We start from the raw sequence: 24552 nt of genomic DNA, 5'->3' as shown, positions 1-24552 counted from the left end.
ATATATTACCAAATGCTCGATTCACAGGCATCAGGGATGATCTAAACAATATGATGTAGGAAGACAAAACCAGACACATACAACGATAGACATCCATGTACCAAAACACAGCAAAAACACAGCAGTTCGGCGTAGCATGAAAGGCCCAAACAGATCGACAACACTACTAGAGTTCACGATACAGAGATCCACCGCAGATTAACTAGACTACGAAGAAGAGAGCGAGAACAGAACCAGAAAAGGATGGTAGTAGAAGTCCACGTTGGCCGCCGCGTCGGAGTTGAAGCAGGTTGGCGTGCTCCTTCGGCGAGGCCCCGTCCGCTCGACTCGTGGGCAAGGCCACCGGCGCTGCATCTCCCTCAGCCGCCACTACCGCATCATCGACGTGCTCGTCCGCCGCTGCGTCGTCGACGTACTCGTACACCTCCGCTGCGCCCTCGACGTAGTCGACGTCGTCATCCTCGCCCTGGATGTTCCCGCCCTCCGCCGCTGCGTTCTCGCCCAGGCCAGCGAATGTTAGATTATTAGGCAATATTTGAGTGAGTTTAATTACCGAAAACAACATTACAGATGCACTAACATACTTAACCATACACATCAGACTAAGCACATGCATCAAATCTGAACATGGAACCAGTAGCAGTGCAAGATAGGAGAGGGAAAACATGTGCATCGCGACCGGGAAGGTCGCACCAGCAGCAGCACCATGGCCATCGTTGATGCCGCCCATGGTGTAGTCGGATTTGTCGAGTTAGCAGTCAAACCGGCAAAGTAGAACACGAACAACAGCGAGCAGTCACGCCGAGACACTCCACAAAAACCTTATCACCCGTCTCCCGGTGCAGGGTCTCGACGGACGGGGTTTCGGAGGCCTGCTCTCCCGGACGGATGTGCACGCAGTAGCCCGGATGAGGAAGACTAGAGAGTAGCACATGAAAATGAACTTTTTTTTTCGTGAGAGAGGCAGACTAGAGACTTCTGTGTGTGAGAGTTCATATCTGTTCTGTCTCCTGGTATAGCCTGGGAGGAGAGCCGACCCGACCGCGTTGCCACGCGTAGGAAGTCAGGGACACGCGACGAGCATACACATGCACGGTTGATACGTACCCAACTCAGTTGGTGCACCAAGCAAAAATATAGGCTTCCTGAAAGGTGACTCGAACTCAAACTCGAGTCACGAAACGCGACGTGCGTGCGTGGCGAGGCGAGGGGGGGGGGGGGCGGAGGAGGAGGAGTGCGCGAGGGCTCCTTCTCTTCTCACTCACTTGGAAGGACTAGAAGAGCAACCCTTATATACCACTTCCAATTCCCTCCCAACTAGCAATGTGGGACTAAACTTTGTCCCCCAAGGCTGTCCCCAAGCTGCCAACGTGATGGGCCTTGAGATTTCAGAAATTGTAGGCTACATGGGCTACCTTACTGGCCTGCAGCCCATCTACATCCAACAGTCCCCCACCAGATCTCAGAGGCACATCATATGCAACATTAGTTCCATTCACTCTTTAATATACATGCACTTCAGTGGAGACTGTTAAGTTGAACTTTCACCTAGGCAAGAAGCTACACTTAACTACAACTGAACAATGGACTATGCCTTGAATTGTCACCCTTGTGCAGTAAGTTTTACTCAATGTCGGCACGGTACTAGGCTACCACAGCCTTCCCCTCTGGTGGAGCTTATAAGTCATACTCCTCGGCCCTTCATGAGCTTACTAGATGTTCACCCAAATCTCCCACACTATGATCAGCAGTGTCACTCATATAGGAGTGCTCTTTAAAGATTGCCCTGTAGAATGGCGTCTTCGCTCATCAAGAGCCGCACAGAACACATTAAGACATTGTCAACCTGCCTTACAATAACTATGAGAGAATTTGCATCTGCAGCGAAATGGGAGTATGTAAATTTTCTCTCAACTCAGTTGTTCTAGTTTGTTTTTCGAGGTCCTAGTTCACGGGATCTCCGGTTGCATAGGTTGGGTTACCCCCTCGGCAACTCACGTGGGTATCAAACCCATCTCCCTAGATGTGTTTCTTGATAGTTCTTTTGTGAAAGAATTTGACAGATTCTTAGCACTTTGGACATAATCCAATGCTATCTCACCAGAGTTTTTCAGTTTTCTGACAAACTTCAATCTCCTCTTGACATGTTTAGAACTTTTCATATTATCCTTAGAACTTTTCACTTTAATAATCACAGTTTGATTATCACAGTTCATGAGCATAGCCGGTATTGGTTTTTCAACCAAAGGCAAGTCCGTCAAGAGCTCACGAAGACATTCCGCTTCGACAGTAGATGTATCTAGTGGTGTGAGTTCTGCTTCCATAGTTGACCTCGTTAAGATGATCTGCTGGCAAGACTTCTAGGAAACAGCGCCACCACCAAGAGTGAAAACATATCCACACTTGTGGCCTTCATTTTAGCATCTGAAATTCCAATTGGAATCACTAGACCCTTTCAGTCCTCTTGGATACCCGGTTGAAAGTGCATGGAGCCCCATGTGTGGTTTTGATAATTTATGAAAATCCCTATTTTATATTTGTAGGAGTTGTTCATAGGCAATTATTAAACCATATGTTGGCTTCAAGGTTGCAATAAGAAGAAATTGGTGAAGAATATAAAGTGTCAAGTATGTCTTGAAGATGAATATGAATTGAGCCCTCAAAGTTAACTTCAAGACATCAACATGATGAAGAATGAAGAAATGAAGTGCAAGTTCAAGATGAGCCAACTCGAAGAGATCATATGCTTGAAGCTTGCCATCCGTATGGTGATCATAGATATGTGAAGATGCGCCGAATAAGAAGCTCTCCCATGGTGGATTATGGGGAAGCAATCTGTAAGACTTCATCAAGCAAGCACAATCAAGAAATGCGTTCCATCTTGTTGCGGTCAAGATCGTTATCATCGAGCTCAGAACGCGCAAGGTTAAGGTTTTCTCTTGATAGGGTTTCTTTTTTACCGGTCTCATGGTGTAGTTGGAGACCGGTTTATAGTTTAGTTGCGGTACTATCAAGAGGGCTCTCGAGTGAGTAACTCGGCCGTATCCTTCGGAGAGAGCTCAAACCTTTGCACCCTTGCATCATCTTTCTTGGTTGTTATTTGTTTCTTATCCATGTGGTGTCTTAGAGCTTGTGAGCTTGTGCTTATTCTCATGACAAGCTCTAGTTCATCAAAAACGGATTTGGCATGTGACATAGGTATGCTGGCCAGACATGTCGAATAAAGTACCCTGGGTCTACAGGGAAGCATGAATCCCATAGACTCGAAGCTTGGGAGGCCTAGAAGGTTGAAGGCTTTCGGGTTAGGAAAGTAGAGTTGTAATAGGAAACTTGTATCAATATATGAAAAGCCCAATGCATCCCGACAATTTATAACTTGTACGACACGGAAAAGCCTCAGCTTCGCCTCCTATATAAAAGGGAAGCCAAGGGAGACAGATCGAAATCATTGTAACCCTAGCCACCATAATTTTGAGTTGATCCCCTTTGTTCGACTGAAACCTTCGAGATCTACTTGCCTCTAGTTCTTACGAAATCCTAAGTCTACAATACGTAGGCATTGCCGAGTTAATCCCTCGTCAATTGGCGCCGTCTGTGGGGATTGGAGGCTGCAAGGTCCTGATCTCGATGGCATCTTGATGGTGCTTATCGTAACGCCGACTTCACACTGTTGGGGAACCCCAAGAGGAAGGTATGATGAGCACAATAGCAAGTTTTCCCTCGGTAAGAATCCAATGTTTAATCGACCAGTAAGAGAAAGGCGTGACTTCTAAAGGTGTTGCTGGCTGACTAGTGGCAGAGCACACTATCGGCATCAGCAACAACGCGAAACTTGCACACAACACAACCAAAGTACTTTGCCCCAACTTGCAGTGAGGTTGTCAATCTCACCAGTTTGCTGAAGACGAAGGATTAGACGTATCGAATGGAAGGAGATATTTGCAAAAAGTAAACAGAACATGATTGCAGTTGAATTTATCAGTAAAGGAAATAGGACCGTGGTCCGCATGTCACTAGAGGTGTCTCTCCATAAAGAAAATAGCATGTTGGGTAAACAAATTACAGCTGGGCAATTGGTAGAATATCGATCGATACATGACAAGATGATTACTATGATAATTTGGTATTGGGCATTACAACATAATACATAGACCGTAATCCAACTGCGTCTATGACTAATAATCCATCTTCAGGTTAGCGTCCGCACCCCTTCCAGTATAAAGTTGCAAGCAACAAACTATCGCATTAAGCAATGTGTGTAAAGTAAACAATAGAATTACCCTTGGATAAAACATTGTTGGGTTATCCCTAGTAGCAACAACACATCTACAACATTAGTAGTTATGAAGTCACTCTCCCAGGAAACTAGAGGCATGAACCTACTATCGAGCATATATATCCCCATCTTGGAGTCACAAGTATCCACTTGGCCAGAGTTTCTACTAGCAATGGAGAGCATGCAAGATCACAAATAACATATGACATGAATATGTAATCAATCTTAACATAGTACACAATATTCATTGGATCTCAGCAAACCAAACATATAGGATTACATAAAGATGATCTTGATCATGTAGGGCAGCTCACAAGATCGATACATGAAGCACGAGGTGGAGAAGACAACCATCTAGCTACTGCTATGGACCCATAGTCCAGAGATGAACTACTGATGCATCACTTCGGAGGCGGCCATGACGATGTAGATGCCTCCGGCGATGATTTCCCCCTCCGGCTGGGTGCCGGGAAGAGTTTTAGAACCCCCCGAGATGAGTTCTGCGATGGCGGCCGCGGCGGGACTTTTCGTGGATGGAGGCTCGGGTATCCAGGGTTTTCCCGAGAAGATGTATAAATAGGCGGAGGATTCAGGTCGGTGGGGCGCCTGTGGGCCCCACACCTACCCTAGGTCAAATTACTCCTCATAGTCAAAACTTTCCACCCGGGTCACCCATCCTTCACCCCTAGCACGCTTAACATATTCGTTTCTTCCTGTTGAGTTTCCATCTTCTTCATGAAACATGGCTGATAATACTATCATATCAATCCTATTAACACTTAGATCGTGATATCAGAACTCTTTATTATTTTGAATTTTAGACAATTATTTAAATAAACATCAATGGTTAAGTAATAAGAATCTCTACCGAGGATGCAATTATTAATTTATTTTTAATAAAAAAATATAAAATATATAATCTTGAATTTCTGGTAAAAACTAAAATCTTCCCGCTTTTATATTCATTTGGAATTTTGAGAATTTAAAAACTGTCTAACCGGGTAAGCCCGGTGAATTCGGATGTAACCTTTTCCACGATCATTTTGATATATTATACATTTTTTCCGACTTCGAATGCAACCAGAAAACCCGTTTTACCGATGCATGACGCAATTTTGCAAAAATGATGGAAATTCATTTTGTTAAATTATGTTGCAACTTGGTGACATAACACATGGTCATCTCGAAGGATTTTATTTTCTAAAAAAATTATCATTTTCCGGGGGTGGTGCGTGTAGGGAAAAAATTCAAACGCTATGCCGAGGGTGGCCATTGGCGTAGTAAAAAAAAAGAAGAGAAGGCTATGCCGAGGGTGGTCGTTCGCATAGCAGTGACGCAGTGACAGCACCGTCACGGTCCAAGTTTGGTGGGTTGCATGCACAGGCCTACGCCTACGGCCCGCGATATGCCAAGGGCAGCCGTTGGCGCAGCGTTTTCTACGTCGAGGGCATCGCTACGTCGATGGCCCTTTTAGCGGGCTGGTCTGAATGCCCATACGCCAAGGGTCCCAACTTTTGGCCGTCGGGGCAGCGCGCCATTCCTATAGTGGAAAACCAGCTGACCGGACTTGCACCGAGGTAGAACACAACTCCACTAGTGCTCTTCCGATCATCGATGTCTCCATCCATATCACTGTCGTTGTACCCACACATGCGACGAGGAACACCATCTTGCTTTGGGTAAAAGCAACTAAACTTGTCCCACTAATATACTCAGAATGTGCTTTACTGCTGCCTAATGTTCAGTAGTAGGTTTCTCCATAAACCTACTAACAATTCCAACCGAATAAGTGATATCAGGACGAGCGTGTACCAAGTACCTTAGGCTTCTGACCAACCTTCTGTACATGGTAGCATGAACGGTCGGGCTGCTGCTCTGTTTACTGAAGCGCAGTCTTGCTTCCATTGGAGTCTGACCCTGGTGGGATTGCAATCTTGCATGCCACTCTTCTGAAGAATTCTGGCTGCGTATGACTCATTGATTGAGACGCCTTCTTTGGTTTGCTTCACCTGAATACCTAAATAGTAGCCTAACAGTCCCAAGTCACTCATACTGAACATGCTTTTCCTTTGAGCTTTGAATTCTTCAGTTTCCTGTGCACTTGGTCCTGTGATGACCAAATCATCAACATAAACCCCTACAATAAGCTTTCATCCCGGTACACAGCATGCTCAAGGGGCATCTCTCAAATCCTATTGAGACCAGTGTACTATCCAACTTAGCATTCCAAGCACGGGGGCCTGTCGCAGAACGTACAACGCCTTGTGCAGTTTCAGAACTTTTTCTTCTTGCCCTTCAACCGCAAACCCCAGTGATTGTGAGACATAAACTTCCCCACTTAAATCTCCATTTAAGAATGCTTACTTGACGTCCATATGGTGTACTTCCCATCGTTCTTGCGCTGCAATTGCAATCAACAATCGGACAGTCTCCAATCGAGCCACCGGCGCAAACACTTCATCAAATCTATGCTTTGCCTCTGAACATAGCCTTTAGCAACCAACCTCGCTTTGTACTTCATTGCCGGATGGATCCTTCTTAAGCTTATAGACCCATTTTATCCAAATTTCTCTCTGGCCGGCTGGCAGTTTGGACAGCTCCCAAGTGCCATTTTCTTCAATCGAGTCAAGTTCTGCTTGCATTGCTTTCTTCCAGGCAGTACTCTGTTTAGCTTCTGCAAATGTGCTCGCTTCTTCCATTCCAAGCAGACATAAGCTGGACATACCCTCAATTCTTTCTAGATGACTCATCATAGATGTCCTCAAGCAGACGGTACTGTGGTGTGCCATCTTCAGTTGGTGGTGTCGAGGCGTTGCTTGGTGGTGACACAAAACGTGTAGCTGCAAGGACTGCTGCTCTTGCCGGTGTTACTGGTGTAAGCTCACCTCCTTGAGTGTGTGAAAATGACTTGGGCTCTAGTGTATGAGATGCCGCCAGGGTGGCTGGCTCGACCACTGCCTCAATCGAATGTCTGTCAGCTGCAGCATCAATATGTGCAGTGTACTATACAGAGAAGATCTGAGGGTGAGCATGCATATTTTCTACATTTTTTGAATCCCAGTTCCATTGTATTCCTTTTTCAAACACAACATCTCGGGACACCACAAGGTTCCTCGATGATGGGTCAAACATTTTGTATGCTTTACTGTTCTGCTCATATCCAATGAAAACCATCAATGAGCTCTTGTCTGCTAGCTTCGCAAGATGAGCACCCACCTTCTTGAATGCCCCAAACAGCCAAACGTCTCAAGATGCTCGACATTAGGCTTTTTCTTGTAGAGTGCTTCATATGGCGTCAAGTCGCACACACTTTTTGTTGGTGCACGATTTAACTGATACACTGCTGTTGACACTGCTTCTCCCCAAAAAAAAGCCCAGGCATTCCTTTACTTTTCAGCGGGCTTCTAGGTATGCCAATTACAGTCTGATTTCTCCGCTCAACTACTCCGTTTTGTTGAGGAGAATAAGGTGCTGTGAGATAATGTTTGATGCCCAGACTGCCACATAACTCAACAAATTTCTTTGAGGTGAACTCACCGCCTCTGTCAGTTCTAAGAGCTCTGACTTGCAGGTTCAGCTATATTTCCATCGAGGCCCTTATTTTATTTAGTGCATCAAGTGCTTCATCTTTGCTTTTGATGAACACACACCACATGTACCTTGTGTGATAGTCCACAACAAGTCGAAAATAATTCTTTCCAGAGAATGTGGTCGGCGATATTGGTCCACACAAATCACCGTGGAGCAGCTGCAGTGCCTCATCCGCACGGTAGTTTGCTTGAGTAGGAAATGGCCTCCGGCGTTGCTTGCTACAACACTCACAGATCCTGTCAACCTGATCAATCAGAGGCAAATCAGTGACCCATTCTCCTTTTGCCATCTGCTTGAGTGCATGGAAGTTGATATGCCCGAACCTAGCATGCCACAGCCACGGTTCATCTTCCTTGTGAGCTAGCAAACACACCGGTTGTGTAGGCTCAGTTTTCAGCACATACAACCTATTTCTTGTACGTGGCACTCTGGCTAGCAGCTTCCTGTCACGGTCCAGCACCTCCATAACACCATCTTCTGCTGAGTTCTTACAGCCTATTTCATCTAGCTGCCCCAAGCTTATAATATTACTTCTCAGCTTTGGTATAAAATACACTTCAGTCAGAACTTTATGCTCACCGGTGCTAGCTAGTCTCGAAGATCACTGAACCACGACCTTTTATCTCAGCAATGGAGCCATCACTGAACTTCACAGTGTCGTAGAATTTCTCATCGCTGTCGGTCAGATGGTTGCTAGCACCTGTATCAAGGTACCATGACATCTCCCTGTCACCTGACAGCTTGGGCCGCACCTTCTCTTCGTGTAGCATGACCAGCTCACCAGTTTCTTCAGTGATCTGAATCCTCTCACATATCTCAGCCATGAGCAATGCTGGCTCATCATCAGTCTGTTTCTGAACAAGATTTGCCTCTTTTCTCTTTGGCTCCGGGCAATCGGACTGAAAGTGTCCAAACTCATTACAGTTATAACATCTAACTTTTAAAATGTCGAACTTAAGGTGCTTCTTTTCTTTGCCGCGTTCCTTCTTCTTGCCGCCACCGCCGGTCTGGCCGCGGTCACCACTGTCGCTGCTCGGCTTTTTCTTGCTGCTGGAGGTGGATCCACCTGACCCATCACCGACTTTCTTGCCCTTCATCAGCGACTCCAACGCATGGGTGACGAGCATCAGAGCCTCGTCTTTGTTGCCGCCGCTGCGGCGTCTCCCTCGTTGGCTCTCCTCAAACAAAGCCAGTCGGCCGACAGCCTCAGAGAAAGACATGGTCGTCAGGTCGCCCTACTGTTCTATCGTGTTGACGATCTTAGCGAACCGATCTGGGACGGCGCCGAAGAGGTGTTCGATTTCGATCACGGATTCATCCGAGACGATCTCGCCGAGCGACCGGATCTCGGCCACCACCGTGGTGAGCCGTCGATGGCCGACTACACCCCGAGCAGCCGCATGATTAGCTTCATCTTCATGGCCCAGGGTCGAGGCTTCTCTGCGCCCATGGGTGCCGTGGGGCTGGCTTTCTGCCAGCACCTACCTAGGCTCCAGATCGAGCTTGTCCCCTCCGGGATCGGTGCCATGTATGCCCGGTTCCGCTCCCCGGCGGAACGCGATAGTGCAGTCGACCATGGCACCATTGTGCACGAGGGCGTGTCCATCTCGCTGGCGCGCGAGGAAACCGCGGCTAGGGCGCCGCCGGAGCAGTACATGTGCGCCTTTGTCTGGGCATCTCCCTTTCCGCCCGAGCACGTCAGTTTCGAGGGCGTGCGGGCCGCGTTCGCCAAGTTCGGCAAGCTCCTGGAGGTTGATCCTCTGAATCTGTCGGGAGCAGACCTGTCCGCCGTTCGTGCGGTTGTGGCCCTGACGGACCCAAGCAAAGTTCCCCACGACCTGTGGCCCATGCAACCTGGCGTGCACACCCGCATTCCCCACGTGGAGCTGCTTAGGGTTTGGCCCTTCGAGGATGCTTTCGAGAACGGCCGCTACAGGCGGTTCTTCGCCCCACCGCCGCCACCTCCTTTCCGCCGGCTCCAGCATCTGCTTCACGGGCGCCCTGTTGGGGCTAGGGACGCCGCGGCCTCTCCCGGCCGTGACTCTGGCTCGGATGACTCCGGCAGTGGCTACAGCCCGCGCCGCCACGGTGGGGCTTGGCAAAACCCCCGCCTCAGCATCTGCCCTGCTCCCCGCGTGCTGCTGCTGACTGCGCCGCCGCCGTCCCCCACGTCCTCGCCACCAGCCTCGCCGCGCTCCTCCAGCCTCTTCAGCTCCGCCGACGCTCCCTCCTCTCCCGCTCACAACGCTTCGTGCGGCGCCCCTCTCGCTGCGGTTGCGGCCGCCACCTCCAGCGCTGCTGCTGATCAGATCGATGAGGAGCAGTGGGAAGCGGTCGTCGACTCGGCGAGGAGCCGCCGCAAAGCCCTTGGCCGTTTGAAGCGTGAGAAGGCTCGCCAGGATGCCGCGATGCGCGGCGTCTGGCGGAGCGAGCGCCTGGCAGCCAAAGCTCCTGCCCACCATGTCCCTGCCACGACCAAGGCCTCCAAACTTCGCGAGCTCAAAGACTCGCTTGTGGGATGCTCCACCGGGCTGCAGGCTCACGTTGCCACGCGTGGCATCCTGCGCGCGTTCAAGAATCCGCTGGGTATGAAGTCTGTGTCCGACCTGAGCGTGGCTGCGCTCGGCAAGGACGCTCCGGTGCCTGACGGTGCCAATGTTTAGGTCTGCCAAGATCCAAGGCTCCTGTGTCGCGTGTGTGTTCGTGTTTGCTTTCCTTCCAACCCTGTTCGTCTCCAGTTGTTGTGCGTGCGTCGTGTGGTGTGCTCTCGGAGCCGTTGTGCGTCTTTGTGTGCGTCCGTCGTATGTCGCCGGTGTTGTTCTCTGTAATGGATAGTGCCTCCCTTAAAAACCTCCTGTTCTGTTCTTGGAATGCTCGTGGCCTTGGGGACGATGACAAATGCGCCATCGTCAGGGATAACCTTGTCTCTGCAAACCCCACAGTGGTGTGCGTTCAGGAAACAAAACTGGCCCTCCTCTCCCCTGAGAAGAAACGGGCCTTCCTCCCCCCTTCTCTCACCGAATGCGCCGCCGTTGCTGCCGATGGTAGCCGCGGTGGGATCGCCACCGCATGGGATCCGCGCGTCCTCTCCCTCACCTCCTCTATCGCCAAAACCTTCAGCCTCACCACCGTCTTCTCCTCCACTACAACCGCAACCTCCCTTACCATCACCAACGTCTACGCCCCATCCGATCATAGCCGTACCACCGATTTCACCGCTGAGATGGTCGATCTGTCGCCTTCTGTCACAGGCCCTTGGCTTATTCTCGGAGACTTTAATCTGATCAGGAATCAGTGCGAGAAAAACACGCCACGCTTCGATTGTAACCTGGCCGCGGCGTTTAACTCCATGATCCAAGCCATGGCTCTCTTCGAGCTTCCCCTCCTTGACCGCCTTTTCACCTGGACGAACGGGCAGAACCCGCCCATCCTTGCTCGGCTCGATCGGGCCTTTTTCAACCATGAATGGAACGCTGCCTTCCCCACCTCCTCGCTCACCACCCTCCCACGTCCCACATCCGATCACTTCCCCCTCCTTGTCACCGCTAGGTCCTCCATCCCACACACTGCCCACTTCCGTTTCGAGAATGCATGGCTCGTTGACCCTGCCTTCCTCCCAACCACCATACCTTCCTGGACCGCTGCTGTGCCTGCTCGCAACGCCGCCGCCGTGATCGCCGCCAAAGCGAAACGCTTTCGGTCCGCCGCCAAGGTTTGGAAAAGGGAGCACCGCTTCAATCCTCTCCTAGATAATAACTGCAAATTCATTATTGGTCTATTTGATATGTTTGAGGAGTTTCGTGCCTTGTCAGCTGCCGAGATTGCGCTTCGTCGCGCCGCCCAGGACACCCTCCACCGTTCGATCCAACAGCGGGCGGCGTTCTGGAAACAACGGGGGAAGTTTCGCGCGATCAAGGAGGGAGACGAGAACACGAGGTTCTTCCATGCCCGCGCCTCTCAACGGCTCCGGCGGAACCTCGTCCGTGCCCTCGACGTCGACGGTACCCAGGTCATCGACCACGACGGCAAGGCTGCCGCGCTGCACAGCTTCTACCTCGACCTGCTGGGCCGCCGGCGGCCCACGGCCTGGTCTTTTGACCTCGCGGCGCTCTACGCTGGTGCCTCCCGTGCTGACGGCCAAGCTCTCATCAAGCCCTTTACCAAGGACGAGATCAGGGCCGCGGTCTGGGGCATGGATCGCTCGAGCGCGCCCGGGCCGGATGGGTTGGGCCCCAGTTTCTACAGAGCTGCATGGGATCACGTCGCTCCCGACCTGGAAAACCTGTTCCAGGGTTTCCACGAGCGTGATGTCGATCTTGGCTGCATCAACCGCGCCCACGTCGCGCTACTGCCCAAGGCCGAGGGCGTGCTTGCTCCCAAGTCCTTCCGCCCCGTCTCCCTCCAGAATTGTTCGATGAAGACGATCTGCAAGGCTCTTACGACAAGGCTGCAGGCTCAGATTGGTGACCTCATTGACGAGAATCAGACCGGCTTCGTGGCTGGGAGAAGCATCTCAGAGAGTTTTGTCTATGCAACTGAGATTGTCCAATGCTGCAACAAGAGGAAAGCGCCCACCGTTGTCCTGAAACTCGACTTTGCTAAAGCCTTTGACTCGATTGATTGGGGTAGCCTCAGATGTGTCATGGAAGCCCGCGGTTTTCCCGAATCCTGGTGTGACTGGATGGAAGATATCTTTACCTCGTCGAAGTCGGCGATCCTGCTCAATGGGATCCCTGGGAGATGGATTGACTGCAAGCGGGGGCTCCGCCAGGGCGATCCCCTGTCTCCCTATCTCTACCTGCTCATGGGAGACCTCCTACAGCGCATGATTCAGCAAGACGCAGTCCTCCAGCACCCCCTGTCGGACTCTGCGCCCTGTCCTGTCCTGCAGTACGCGGACGACACACTTATCATCTTCCGTCCTGGTCTCCTGGCTGCGCAGCGCATGCGCGAGCTCCTTGATCAGTTCGCTGCTGCCACGGGTTTGGTGATCAATTTCGACAAGAGCACGATGGTTGCCATGCACGTCGAGCCTGAACTCGTCGCGGAGATGCAAGCTGCCCTTGGCTGCCGTGTGGAAGGATTCCCTCAAACTTACCTGGGCCTCCCTCTCACTTGTGACAAGCTGAAGCTGGCTCACTTTGCCCCGCTGATTGCCAAGATCGACCGCTATCTCTCCGGGTGGCGCTCCCTGCTGCTGTCGCCGGGGGGCAGGATCGTCCTCCTCAACGCCGTCCTGGACGCCCTCCCGGCCTATGCCATGGGCGCAATTGAGCTCCCACCTCTGCTGGTTCAAGCCATCGACGCCCTACGTCGCGCTTTTCTCTGGAATTTCGAGGGACGCGCCTCTGGTGCCAACTGTCTGGTGGCCTGGGCAAAGGTTTGCCGCCCCAAGGATGAGGGAGGCCTGGGCATCCGCTGCCTGCGTACGCAGAATACATGCCTGCAACTGAAGCTCCTACATCGCCTCCACACTGCCCCGTCTTCTCCATGGGCGGCTTGGACATGGGGCTCCTTCTGCGGGCCCGTCGCCGCCCGGAAACGCTCGGGTTTTGGCTCGCATTGGGAGGGGCTGGCTGCCCTCATGCCGCTGTACCGCTCCCTCTCTGTCCCTGTCATCGGCAACGGCGAGCGCGTCAGTTTTTGGCTCGATGACTGGTCGGGGCGCGGGGCTCTCCAACAGTGCTTCCCTGCCCTCTTCTCGCACACTCTCAAGCCGCTGGCATCGCTGGCCGCCACGGTGTCTGCCGGCGTGGCCGCCTCGCTCGTCCCTCGACTCACCGTCGTGGCCGAGCGCGAGCTTGGGTGTGTCATACACCTCCTGGGAGATGTGCAGCTCGTGGCGGCGCCGGACTCACGCTCGCTCGTTCGCTGCAGCAAGAAGAAGGGAGCCCTGGACGTGGGAGCCATCTACAGACTCTCCCGGCTCGGCGGCATCCTTGCCCCCTTCCACTCGTTCGTCTGGGACGGATTCGCCCCGTCTCGGGGGAAATTCTTTGCCTGGCTCCTTGTCCAATCCAGAATTCAGACAAGGGCCCAGTTGCTCAAGAAGCACGTCCTCACCGCACCGGAGGCCGTGTGCCCCATCTGCGGCGCCGCAGACGAGGATGCCTCGCACATTGTCTTCCACTGCCCGTTCGCTGTGGAGTTCTGGAACGCGATCGGCGGCAGGTTCCCACCCGACGCCGACGTCCGTCGCCTCCACGAGTACGCTGCCCCCGCGGCGGCGGGCGCCCTCCCGTCCTCCACTTCTACGTTCATCATCCTTTGCTGCTGGCACGTTTGGAAGCACCGGAACGGGGTTGTGTTTCAGCGAGACAGCCCCTCCCTTGCCCGTCTGCTCGTTACCTGTCGCCGTGATGCGGCGCTGTGGCGGTTTAGGGCTTCTGGGGAAGCCCACATCGACTCTGAGCTATGGGATGGCTGCTTTGCACGCCACTGATGTAAAATAAAACCCTCCCCCTCCCCTCCTCCTCCTCTGATCCTCTCTGTACCTCTGCTGTAATCTGGCTTTTGAGCCCTATTATGAATGAAAAATTCAGGTGGGGAATCTCTCCCCCCCGGTGACCATTCAAAAAAAAAAAAAAAAAAAAAAAAAAATCTTCATGGCCCAGAGATTGTAATTCGTCTCCGTCAGCATCGGGTACTGAACGGGAACATTCATCGTCCTTGACGGCAGGTGGACTGCGACGACTCCCTCGTTTGCGCCGGCGCCCGGCCTCTGGCCAGGCGACGTGTATTTTCCGCCGCTGCTGCCGCTACCCTTCGACGGGGTTTTGTCGACCATCGATCACCGCCGCCGCTACACCTTCGAGATCACGAACCCTACGGATCTGATACAAATGTCAGCTTCAGGCCTAATCTACGCACACACGATTCAGCTGGCCACACAAGTATGGCAACGCAGGTGCAGAAAACGAACTGAAGAACACACTGGTTTTTTGGTGACCCGTGCTGTAACGTCTGCGTCTTTTCTCTCTTCATTGCTTTTATTCACAGACATATTTCAGCTCAACGAACTGGCCGACTATACCTCCACGATCCAGCTCGTTCGTGCCATCCCACAAACTAGGATCGTGGCGGACTAGCTCAACGCTCACAACAATAACCTACGATTTGGTCTCGACGTGAAAGCTGCACCTCTCAGACCATACAATTCCTTATTGCCTACGACTCAAAAAACTGAAACTGAACGTGACAACAGGAAGACTGAATGACACAACTAGGTTAACTCTAACTTACTGTAGTACTCTCTCCTTCCTAAACTAAGATGCGTATAATTTTCGGTCAAATTCGAAGTTCTTCAAGTTTAACAAATTATATACTTCCTCTGTCCCAAGTTGAGCAGCTAGGAAGGAAAATAAAATGTCAACACCTATAATTTCAAACAAATCTTTGTTAGATTGGTCATGAAATATTCTTTCATATTATGTATATTTGATATCATAGATGTTTTTACTTCTTTTCTATACAGTTAGTTAAAGTTTAAATAATTTGATTTTGATAAAAAATATATGTGCATCCTATTTTGAAAATGAGGAAATATCTACTATTATTATAAATGTTTCGGCAAAGCATGTGCATGCACGGTTTTAGCCAGTTTTTGGTGTGAAACCATCCCAGACCTTGATTATCTAGTTTGGAGGTTTCGTTTTCTCGTTTCCACAGGTTGAAACTGTTGAAGAATAGAACCGCGACAGCCAGCAGACTCGCGAGCTGACTAATGGCGATGGACCAGTCTTTTAAATGGTGAATTTTATCGTTGAATTTACTCACAAGTGACAAACATGATATGGATTAGAGCCATATGTATTACAACATAATATGAAAATATAATCTCTCCACCAAATAAAGATAAGTTGTCAATCATAATCATGCAAATAACACTTAAAACAATATTTGGGGTTCAATGAATCACAAACTATAAGGGGAATGAAATGAATCTTGGAGACGGAGATGGTGATGATGGTGCTGATGGAGATGTTGATGGAGAGGCCTCCCCCAACACCAAGGAGGAGTGGTGATCCTGCAGAAAAATTAGCATCAAAATGGCAAGGTCCATTGGTTGTGCAGGAGGTGTATCGCTCCGGAGCCATCCGTCTTCGTGGAGACTACAAATGTAGGCCCCATGTGGTTAATGCACAATGTTTTAAACATTATATTGCATGTTAAAAGTTTGTTGGAAAGGTTGAGGAGTTAAACAGAGCCCCGATGCCATAACTGGAAAGAAATATCCCTTGCCAAATACTAGAAATCAATAAAAGTCAACTTTCAGGTACGTAACGATCTCGAAATATCTTTATCTTTTAGGAAAGTTATTATTTTTGGAAAATAAAAACGTTGGGCGAAAGATTTGGACGAACGGAGTCCCGAAAGTCAAAAGAGCCCAGGTGGTGTGCGCCCCTCTATTGGGCGCGCTACCAGGGCACTTTCTCTCTTCCGAAGTCCATTTCACCCCCGTTTTGACTCCAGCGTTTCGTGGTTTGGTGTTTTAGGTGTGTAGTTTGCAATAAAATAAAGTGCAAAAAGTAAATAGCAATAAGTAAATGCTCTCCATGAGAGAAAGCCCAATCATGTATGCAGCAAGAGGACAAGCTCAAGTGTGTGTGTGTGTGTGACCTTATATGTGACAAACGTTCCCAAGAGCAGCATGGATTTACTTAGCATTTAGATTTCTCGCCCAAATAGCTAACTATTCGCCCAAATAGGTAACATAGTAGTAGGAAAAATAGCTAAGAAAAACAGCATTAATATATACAGAAGGAATGTAGCAAAAATTATCATGTAATGTAGCCAACCAGTAGAAATAATGTAGCAAACAATAAATGAAATTGCAGCAACAGAAAGGTAAAATATGAAGAAAAAACTTGCTCAGACAAAAATGACCTATGTTTGTCGGATGCTGCGGTGAAACATTCTCGCCCAAATGATCTGCTTCAGCATCCTCGGATGGTATGGGTGGTGTTGCAGCCTCCATAGCTTTAGGCTGCTCAGAAGCTAGTAAAATAAATTAAAGAACAGATAGTTAGCCGAAACTAAAAGAATAAAATTACAAAACAAAAGGAAAAGAGACAAAGAAGAACAACTTCATCTGGATCATGTGAGAATAAATTCATTGATGGAGGGTTAGGGGCTCTATACCAAGCTTCTACAGGTATACCCTTCGGTATATGAGAATATGGTGAGTGCATGGGTGACCTCACAGGGCTATTAACAGTAACCTATTCACCTACATCAGCTCCACCGTTAGAAGAATCCAACAGAATAGCTGATTGGGGCATATCCACGACGAGGGTGTGTGTGTCCATATCAGCAGCATTTGCTTCGACAACAAATTCGTCGTTCTCTGTTTCTTCAGAATCATCCTCTGGGGTTTGTTCATCGGCATGATTGGTAGTACCTTCATCCTCATTTCCGTCAGCAGCATACTAGATTCGTCTTCAACTCCACCTCCGGTTGGGAAATGGACACTTGGACCATCTCCTTCTTTCATTGCTGCATCTATATCAATAAGCAAAGTTGCCATGCGCTGCGACTGCATTTGTTTCAAACCAACGCCAAATTTCTTGAGAGTGGTGTCAACATCACAACTATAAATAGTCCAGTGTTTCTCATACAGATGCTTGTACGCAGCTGGAACCTGATGACAGAGACATAATACATACATCAAGAAAATGGAGGTGCTGCAGCTAATAATACTAATGAAGCAGAAGAAATAGAGCAATTGTTGCATTGATTATAATACTAATGAAGCTGGGGGTTTTCAGATGATACATGGTAGCACATACCATTAACTATAGTAGCAACATTGTTAAATGTAAAGTAGCAAAACTATATAATCAATGCAACAATTACATGAAAAATAATAGAGGAAAAGGGCTAAAAATCATGTATTATACCTCGAGATCCTGACTACTAGGAAACACAAGCCATTCATTGAGGGATGCAGACGGGTTCACTTCAGGTTCTTCATTAGGTTGCTCAACAGGCTCCTCAACATGATGATGGTTGACAAAGGAAGCAACTCCATAAGGAGTGTTCGACATGTCAAGAAACTACACAACAAAAGAGAAGAAATCAGGATCTTATCGAAAAATTATACAAAAAACCACGGTGCATCAACCTCACGTATATGGGTATGAGTAACTCACCGGACGCCTTCCAAAAACAGTCTTATTGTTCAGGATCTTCCTATCAGCATCATTAATACAATGAACTTGAAATCATTACTGGTCACAAAACATACCCTAGGAATTGAGTAGTTTATGGTATGCTGGTATGGTGGAAAATCCAGGTGATCCATGTAGAAAATCTGTCAAAAAAGGAAGGAAGCATAAACAAAATAGTTACAGCTGCGAAGATTTAAACATGAAAATACAAAAAAAAAAACAGAAATCACACAAAAAAAACAGAGCATGGGGTAAGTTCAACAACATACAACAAGAATGGTGAACCGTCCAGTGATCCAGAACTCATATTTCCTAGCATTTCATGGTACCACTGCCTCTGCTGTCTTGCTATTGATTTTTGTAACCTCCTGCATTGCTAACTCCAGGAAGTGTTCATCCCATGGAAACTCGTGAGTCCTCCGAGGGTCCAACATGCAATCCAAATAGTCAAGGCTAAGCAAACTTGCGCTACCAGGGTCAATAACTGTAGCCAAACATATAAGATCCCATGTTCTGATAATGGTGAGATCATCCATAACATCACATGCCTTGAGCAATTTAACAGAATGCTGGATGAAAGGCCTAGATTGTCCTTCTTCTATGTATATCTGGCGCAACTCAGGATGCTCACCCTTCTTCTGCACAACAAGTCTCTCGCCACATCGAATTCCAAAAACTTTGATCACCATCTCTTTTGTGAAAACCATCCTCTTCTTATGGAACTTGAACTCCCGCAAACCAGGGCTAGTATGAGAGGCAACAGAGTCAATTAGAGAATTAGAAACGTTGAATGGAGATACATCCAAAAAAATGCTCTAAATGCACTATGCTCTGCAATAATACGTCTCTTGGGACCATCGAGATCTGCAGAAAGGGCGTGCAGACGCTTGGCAGCAAAACGATCCTTGAAAAACCAATGAACAATCTCGTCTTCCTGTTAAACATGAAGAACACAAAACACAAATCAAGAAACATTTAAATTATAACGCAGCAAAAATGTACATAGATGATAACAAACCTAAACATAATGACCTATATAGCAGGTAACCAGTAACCTCCAACAACTAATAAGCAAAAACAATGAAACTATGTAGCACAAGCATACAACAAATTCATCACCTAGGTAGCAAACATTACCAACGAACTATGTAGCAAAACTGAACATTGCATGCAAGCTGGATAGCAATTATCACAAGAATGTAGCAAAATTATAAGGAATTTATACTATAATTAGGATATAGCAAATTTTATGAACCTATACAGCAATAACAAGCTCACATGGTAGCAAAAAAAGGAACTACCAAAATGAAACGTATATCCCCCAAGCAAATCCGTGCCAACCTTAACAAGAGAAGCTGTGAAACCTATCAAATCAAAAATCCGCCGACAAATCCCCTAGAAACCTAGCAAATCAGAGGCAGTACGAAACGCCTAGAAATCCTAGTACAAATCCACATGAAAACGAGATCGAACTTACAACAATGATTGCAGAGGCAGGAACTTCCTCAGAAACGCTCGAATCGATGGCCGGCGACGCTTCCCCTTGAACGAGTCCTAGGAAATGAAGGGGAAAAGTAAGGATTCAATGGGAAGCAACCAAAATTAGTTGGACGAAACGAGTTTTAATCACGCGAAAAGCAACGACGGAGGGGCACACCAACGCAAATCATCGGCGGTGCCCCGGATTTGCAAGGCCACCGCGGAGATTTAATACATTCAGATCGGCGGAAAAAACCTAGGGTTGAGGGGAAAAGCAGCAGAAGAGGAAGTCATAGACGAGGAAGAGGTAGGGAAAACTCACCGGAGGAGCGGAGGTGCACGTCGTCCTGTCCGGCGGCAGCAACCGTCGGCGGCGCACGGATTCACTCCGCCGTCGCCAACCTCTCCACTAGGAACAGCCCACGAGCCCCCAGACACGATCCAAACGTCTCGACCAGGTGGTCGGTTGGATGCAGCAAATCCGGGATTAGAGTAATGCGTTGTCCGCAAGGTGGGTGACATGGTGCAATATCAGCCGACGATGGAAACCAATCGGACGACTCTCCACCAGGAGGTTCCGACGCGCGCTTCCCCCGAGGGAATAGGATCATTTTCCTTTGAAGAAGTACTCCATCTGTTCGGCAAATGGTGTCTCCGATTTGTCTAAATTCAGATATATTTGTATACTAAATATTGTCTAGATGCATCTGAATTTAGATAAATTTGCGACATACGTTTTTTTGGGACCGGAGAGTATATTAAATTCCTTGTAATAGGAAATATATATTTGATTGCATGGACATGGAATATAAACTATATGCAAATTGGCTCCGAATGGTGATGTCTGGGCATGTTCGTAAACCACTTAGGACAGGAGAACATAACAGTGTGTATACAACAAACTAGTGCGATTTCCGTATTGGACCGGTGGACGTCTGCGGACATGTCAACTTGTTTACGCGGACTCCGCAGACACGTAAATTAGCTAGTCCATATCGGTAAATTAATAATTTAGAGCTACACGTTTTAAGACCAATAAACCGATATGAATACGTATGTTTCAAAAAAAAAACCGATATGAATACGTGGCTTGTCACTTTGGCAGATAGATCTTGTATGTTTGATCTCACAATTTTTGTGACCGACAAATGTAGATGACCGTGCACTGCTTGGTCTGATCAACATGCTTTGGTCACACTCGTTTTATGCCCGATGAACTCGTTTAATTTTAATCGGAAAAACAGAAAAGATAATGCTAACTGACGTAGAACTAAAAAAATGCGAGTAATTAATTACAAGATCAAGCGACTTGGCCAGAGCCGTGGCATACGTCTAGTGAGCGGTACTGAGAGCATATGACTTCTGAAACTCTTCGCATCCCTCGGCGCCGATCTCTGTGAAGGCTGCCAGGAGGCTGGGCAACATGTTGGCGAGCGCAAGCTTTAACCCGGCTGAGCATTGTTGTTCCCTAATCGCTTCGGTGGCATGGGCATCATCGACAACGCATCCCCGCAGGCACGCATTACATGTCATGAGCACAAACCTTCCCTGTCGGCGGAAGTGGTCCTTGACGAATTCCTCAAATCCTTGAGGCGGCCGGTGCAACACATGGAGTATGGTCCGGAGGCTGAGAATGTAAGCATTCTCACTGTAGGGCAGCGCATTGCGACGACCCTCTGGTTTGCCAACTAGGGTCTCATATCCGGCCTCGTTGTAGTATGGTTGGTCGTTGAGGACAAGGCCTTGGATGGAGACAACAACTTGGAGGAGGCTTGATGTCACTGACGACCAAAGCTCGGTGCCTTCGCCATTGAACGTGTTTAGCAAACTGAGGCACACGGTACCAGACTCGTAGAGGTTTGGATTGAGGCGTAGGCCGTAGGAGTGGTAATACACTCGGGGTGGCTCAGCCGGGAAGGACGATGGCAGCTGCAAGTCGAAGAAGAAGAGTCCGTGATGGTATGGCGTCCCGCTCGCGCCCACCATCACCACCCGGAGCAGGTCCATGCGGTCCTCGAACACTCGTGTATAGATGGTTTCTGCACAAAAAAATTGTTATATGTACTTATTTAGAATCATGGACTATGAATTTAATTTGTGATGTACTCTCATACCTGGTAAGTCGTTCTCTAGAATTTTCCATTCCTTTTGCACTGCCTTGGCCCAATTCTTCCCATGACTACCGCCCTGCATTCCTTAGAAAGAAAGTTTGTTAAGGTTCTATGTATATAAATCGGTGCTAGTAAATGGTAGAAAAAACTCGTCATATATAGTTAAGCAGATGATGGGTTCTAGGGACAGACAAAACCATATCTATACTGCGCATGTATTTCACTCTAATCTAGAATTAATGCCCACAATTGTTTATTTTCTAAAAGTAAAATATTACCTGGTCTGCGTCGTCAAGGTAATGGTGATCCTCAGGGGTGATCTGTAATACATCGAAAAGTGGGAAGCTGAACGATTTGTCACATGCAGCAGCAACGTTCTCCGTTGCCTCACCACCAATGATATCATTTTTTTGAAACGGGGCACCACAATTGTTATCATCATTCGTGGGCGCAGGTACCTCTGAGCTTGGTAGCAACGATGAGGGCGGCGGCTGGCGATTAGTCAGGTATCTCTTACCTCGAGCCACCATGTCACCGGTCAATTGGAACAATGACCGGACTACAAAACCCAAAATGCTTGTCGTCGTCGCTGCTGGGTCTTCGTTTTCGACATCGCTATAGTTGGCTGGGTTATGCGGATCATTATTGTCCTAAAATCAGATGTAAGATACACATATGTTAGCACAATAAAGGCCGCACCAATGATTTCTGAAGAGGAAGGTGCTAGAACTTAGAAGGATATACATACCGTGCTAGTAGCCTCTTCATCTAGGCCGTCAGCCTCTACCCAGTCGCCCATTTCATTCGTCAACTCCATGTAGTGCCCCTCGTTGACGACAACGATCTCATGTGGCGACACCTGCAGCACACTCGATCAAATCAATAACTCGTTGAGTAGAGAGTGTATAAGTACTAAGTTGTAGGTCCTTGAAAAAGTAAATGGATTGTTACTATCTCATGTAACAACTCGTTGGGTAGTGTGTGTATACATACTAAGTTGCAGGTCCTTGAAAAGGTAGAGAAAAAAATATACATGTACATACCGTTGACATACTACCATCACCCCACTTGACTTGGACATGTCCATCAGGAAGGTTAACAACATGCCCCACCCATGAAAGGTCAACATCGGCGGCAATCTTCTTCTTCTTCTTCTTGCCATCTAAGGCCACACTAGCACCACCGTTGTTCGTTGATTCTGAACGAACAAGGCGGACAACTATATCTCCGTAGTAGGGTGAGTAGTTCAATTTGAGATCATATGCGCTTATGGTCTCAATGCACTCAACCTCTCTAGCCTCGCCAGGGCATATCCCCGCCTTCAACCATGACACACAAACCGTCTGGTCCTTGCAGTCCAGGCTCCTGACGATGCCCACACGTTTTGTCGTGCCATCTTTGTCACCATTAGTACCAACGGTTGTATCATTCTCAACGACGTGTTCTCCAGGGAAGAACTCTTGCTCATTCATTACATCAAAGGGGACGAGGCTCGCTGAAGGTACGCCATGTTGCAGGGTGCCATCCTGCCATAGCACGTCGACAGAGGTGTTGGTGCTGACGACGGTCATGGGAAACTCCACCTCCAAATGCTTCCTGACTTGTGGGCGTCGCTCCCGCCTGTGCCCCTCAAAGAATACCTTCCTCAGCTGCTTCCCGTAAAAGATCACACCGTTCTGCTTTGTTGGTGTGGGTGGTACGTCATGAGCACTTGGTGCATCTTGGTCAAAATCAATCACATCCTCATTGTTTTCAGAGCATGGGTCGTCGTTTTCCTCCTCCTCCTCCTCCTCCTCCTCCTCCTCCTCCTCTTCCTCCTCCTCCTCTTGATCGTGAGCTATAGCCACATTTCCATTATCATCATCAGTTTCGGCCGACCTAGGTTCTCGAAAGAAGCATTGGTCAGATACCCACCAGCTGCAACTAGACGCGGCGCAGAAGAATGTCAGTTCATCAGGGTGCTGGTACGCTGGTGGAGCGGATGCCTCAACGAGCTCCCTGTCCGTGCCACAATGCATCGATGCAATCCAGTAGACGAGAACGCCGGACATCTCCACCTTAATGATGGTGCCTCTGTCGCGATCAGGATTCCAGTAGCCGTTAAGCCATCGTGCCGCTTTAAAGATGGAACACGAGTTCTCCTTTTTCACCCTCTGCCCTGGGTAGAAATCGCAGTTTATTTGTTGCTGATGCCTGAGGCTGCCGGTGGCATCCACTTCCTGTAGAATCTTTGAATCTGCGTTGGTAACCCTGCAGACAGCGCCATCATCGAAAAGGACGTCGACATCGACAGATACCTCGACAACACGGCCGAGCCACGGCCCAGACACAACAAAGTCGCCAAGACTGAGGCTGCTGATTCGGCGCAGGCTTGACGGACACACGCCCTTGATGACCCCGGTCGCCATGCCCCGGTTGTCATGCTCGGCCAGGACCAGAAGGGTGGTGACGCCGGTGACGACGCCGATCTGGCCGGCAATGTCGGACGCCGACCCAACAACCTGGCCGGGGTGTAGGTGGTTCCTGTCGAGCACCCTGATGTCCCCGGCGTTCTTATGCACGATAGAGTTGTCGATGAGAAGGATCCGGAACGTGTCGACGGGGAGAGAGCTGTTCTCCACGGTAGCGTCCTGGATAACTGTCCCTTGGCGGAGGATCCCGCGCCCAAAACTCACCAGGTCGTGCAAGTAAATACTTGGTGATGCCACTGCGACGACGTCCATCTTCAACTCTTGATCTAGCTATACAGATCGATCAATGTGTCGGTAATCTGTCTATTGGTTGTTGAGGGAAGCTGTATATATATATATATATATATATATATAGTTCAGTATTCTTCAAGCCGTGCTGGGGGAGACTCGTATACTAGACAAACACGGACTCCTCCTCCTGTACGAGTTCTGATTGTACTCGTACAACCGATCGG

General features: G+C 48.8%; 1 protein-coding gene across 1 annotated transcript; it reads right to left on the bottom strand.

Moving 5' to 3' along the window:
* Window positions 1–15729: 15729 nt before the first annotated feature.
* Window positions 15730–24349, bottom strand: LOC124671102 (probable ubiquitin-conjugating enzyme E2 23). The gene is made up of 15 exons (XM_047207530.1): window positions 23876–24349; window positions 22670–23812; window positions 22375–22485; window positions 21905–22276; window positions 21630–21702; window positions 20862–21554; window positions 19514–19590; window positions 18837–18970; window positions 18366–18780; window positions 18114–18179; window positions 17767–17922; window positions 17656–17661; window positions 17268–17507; window positions 16754–16853; window positions 15730–15893 (listed from the first exon to the last, which is right to left on the bottom strand). The coding sequence occupies exons 1-15, from the start codon at window positions 24347–24349 to the stop codon at window positions 15730–15732; spliced, it is 4224 nt and encodes a 1407-aa protein (XP_047063486.1).
* Between the last annotated feature and the right edge of the window lie 203 nt (window positions 24350–24552).

This window comes from Lolium rigidum, chromosome 7 (genome assembly GCF_022539505.1).
Source record: "Lolium rigidum isolate FL_2022 chromosome 7, APGP_CSIRO_Lrig_0.1, whole genome shotgun sequence".
NCBI lineage: Eukaryota > Viridiplantae > Streptophyta > Magnoliopsida > Poales > Poaceae > Lolium > Lolium rigidum.
Note: the sequence above shows the minus strand (reverse complement) of the source record. Positions and strands in the feature narration are given on the sequence as shown.

Excerpts from the sequence above, each read along its gene's own strand:
- LOC124671102 (XM_047207530.1), bottom strand. The coding sequence starts at position 24,349 with ATGGACGTCGTCGCAGTGGCATCACCAAGTATTTACTTGCACGACCTG. Across the intron at positions 23,813-23,875 it reads ATGATGGCGCTGTCTGCAGG|CAACAAATAAACTGCGATTT; the intron begins GTTACCAACGCA and ends CTCAGGCATCAG. Across the intron at positions 21,703-21,904 it reads ACCTTGACGACGCAGACCAG|GGCGGTAGTCATGGGAAGAA; the intron begins GTAATATTTTAC and ends TAAGGAATGCAG.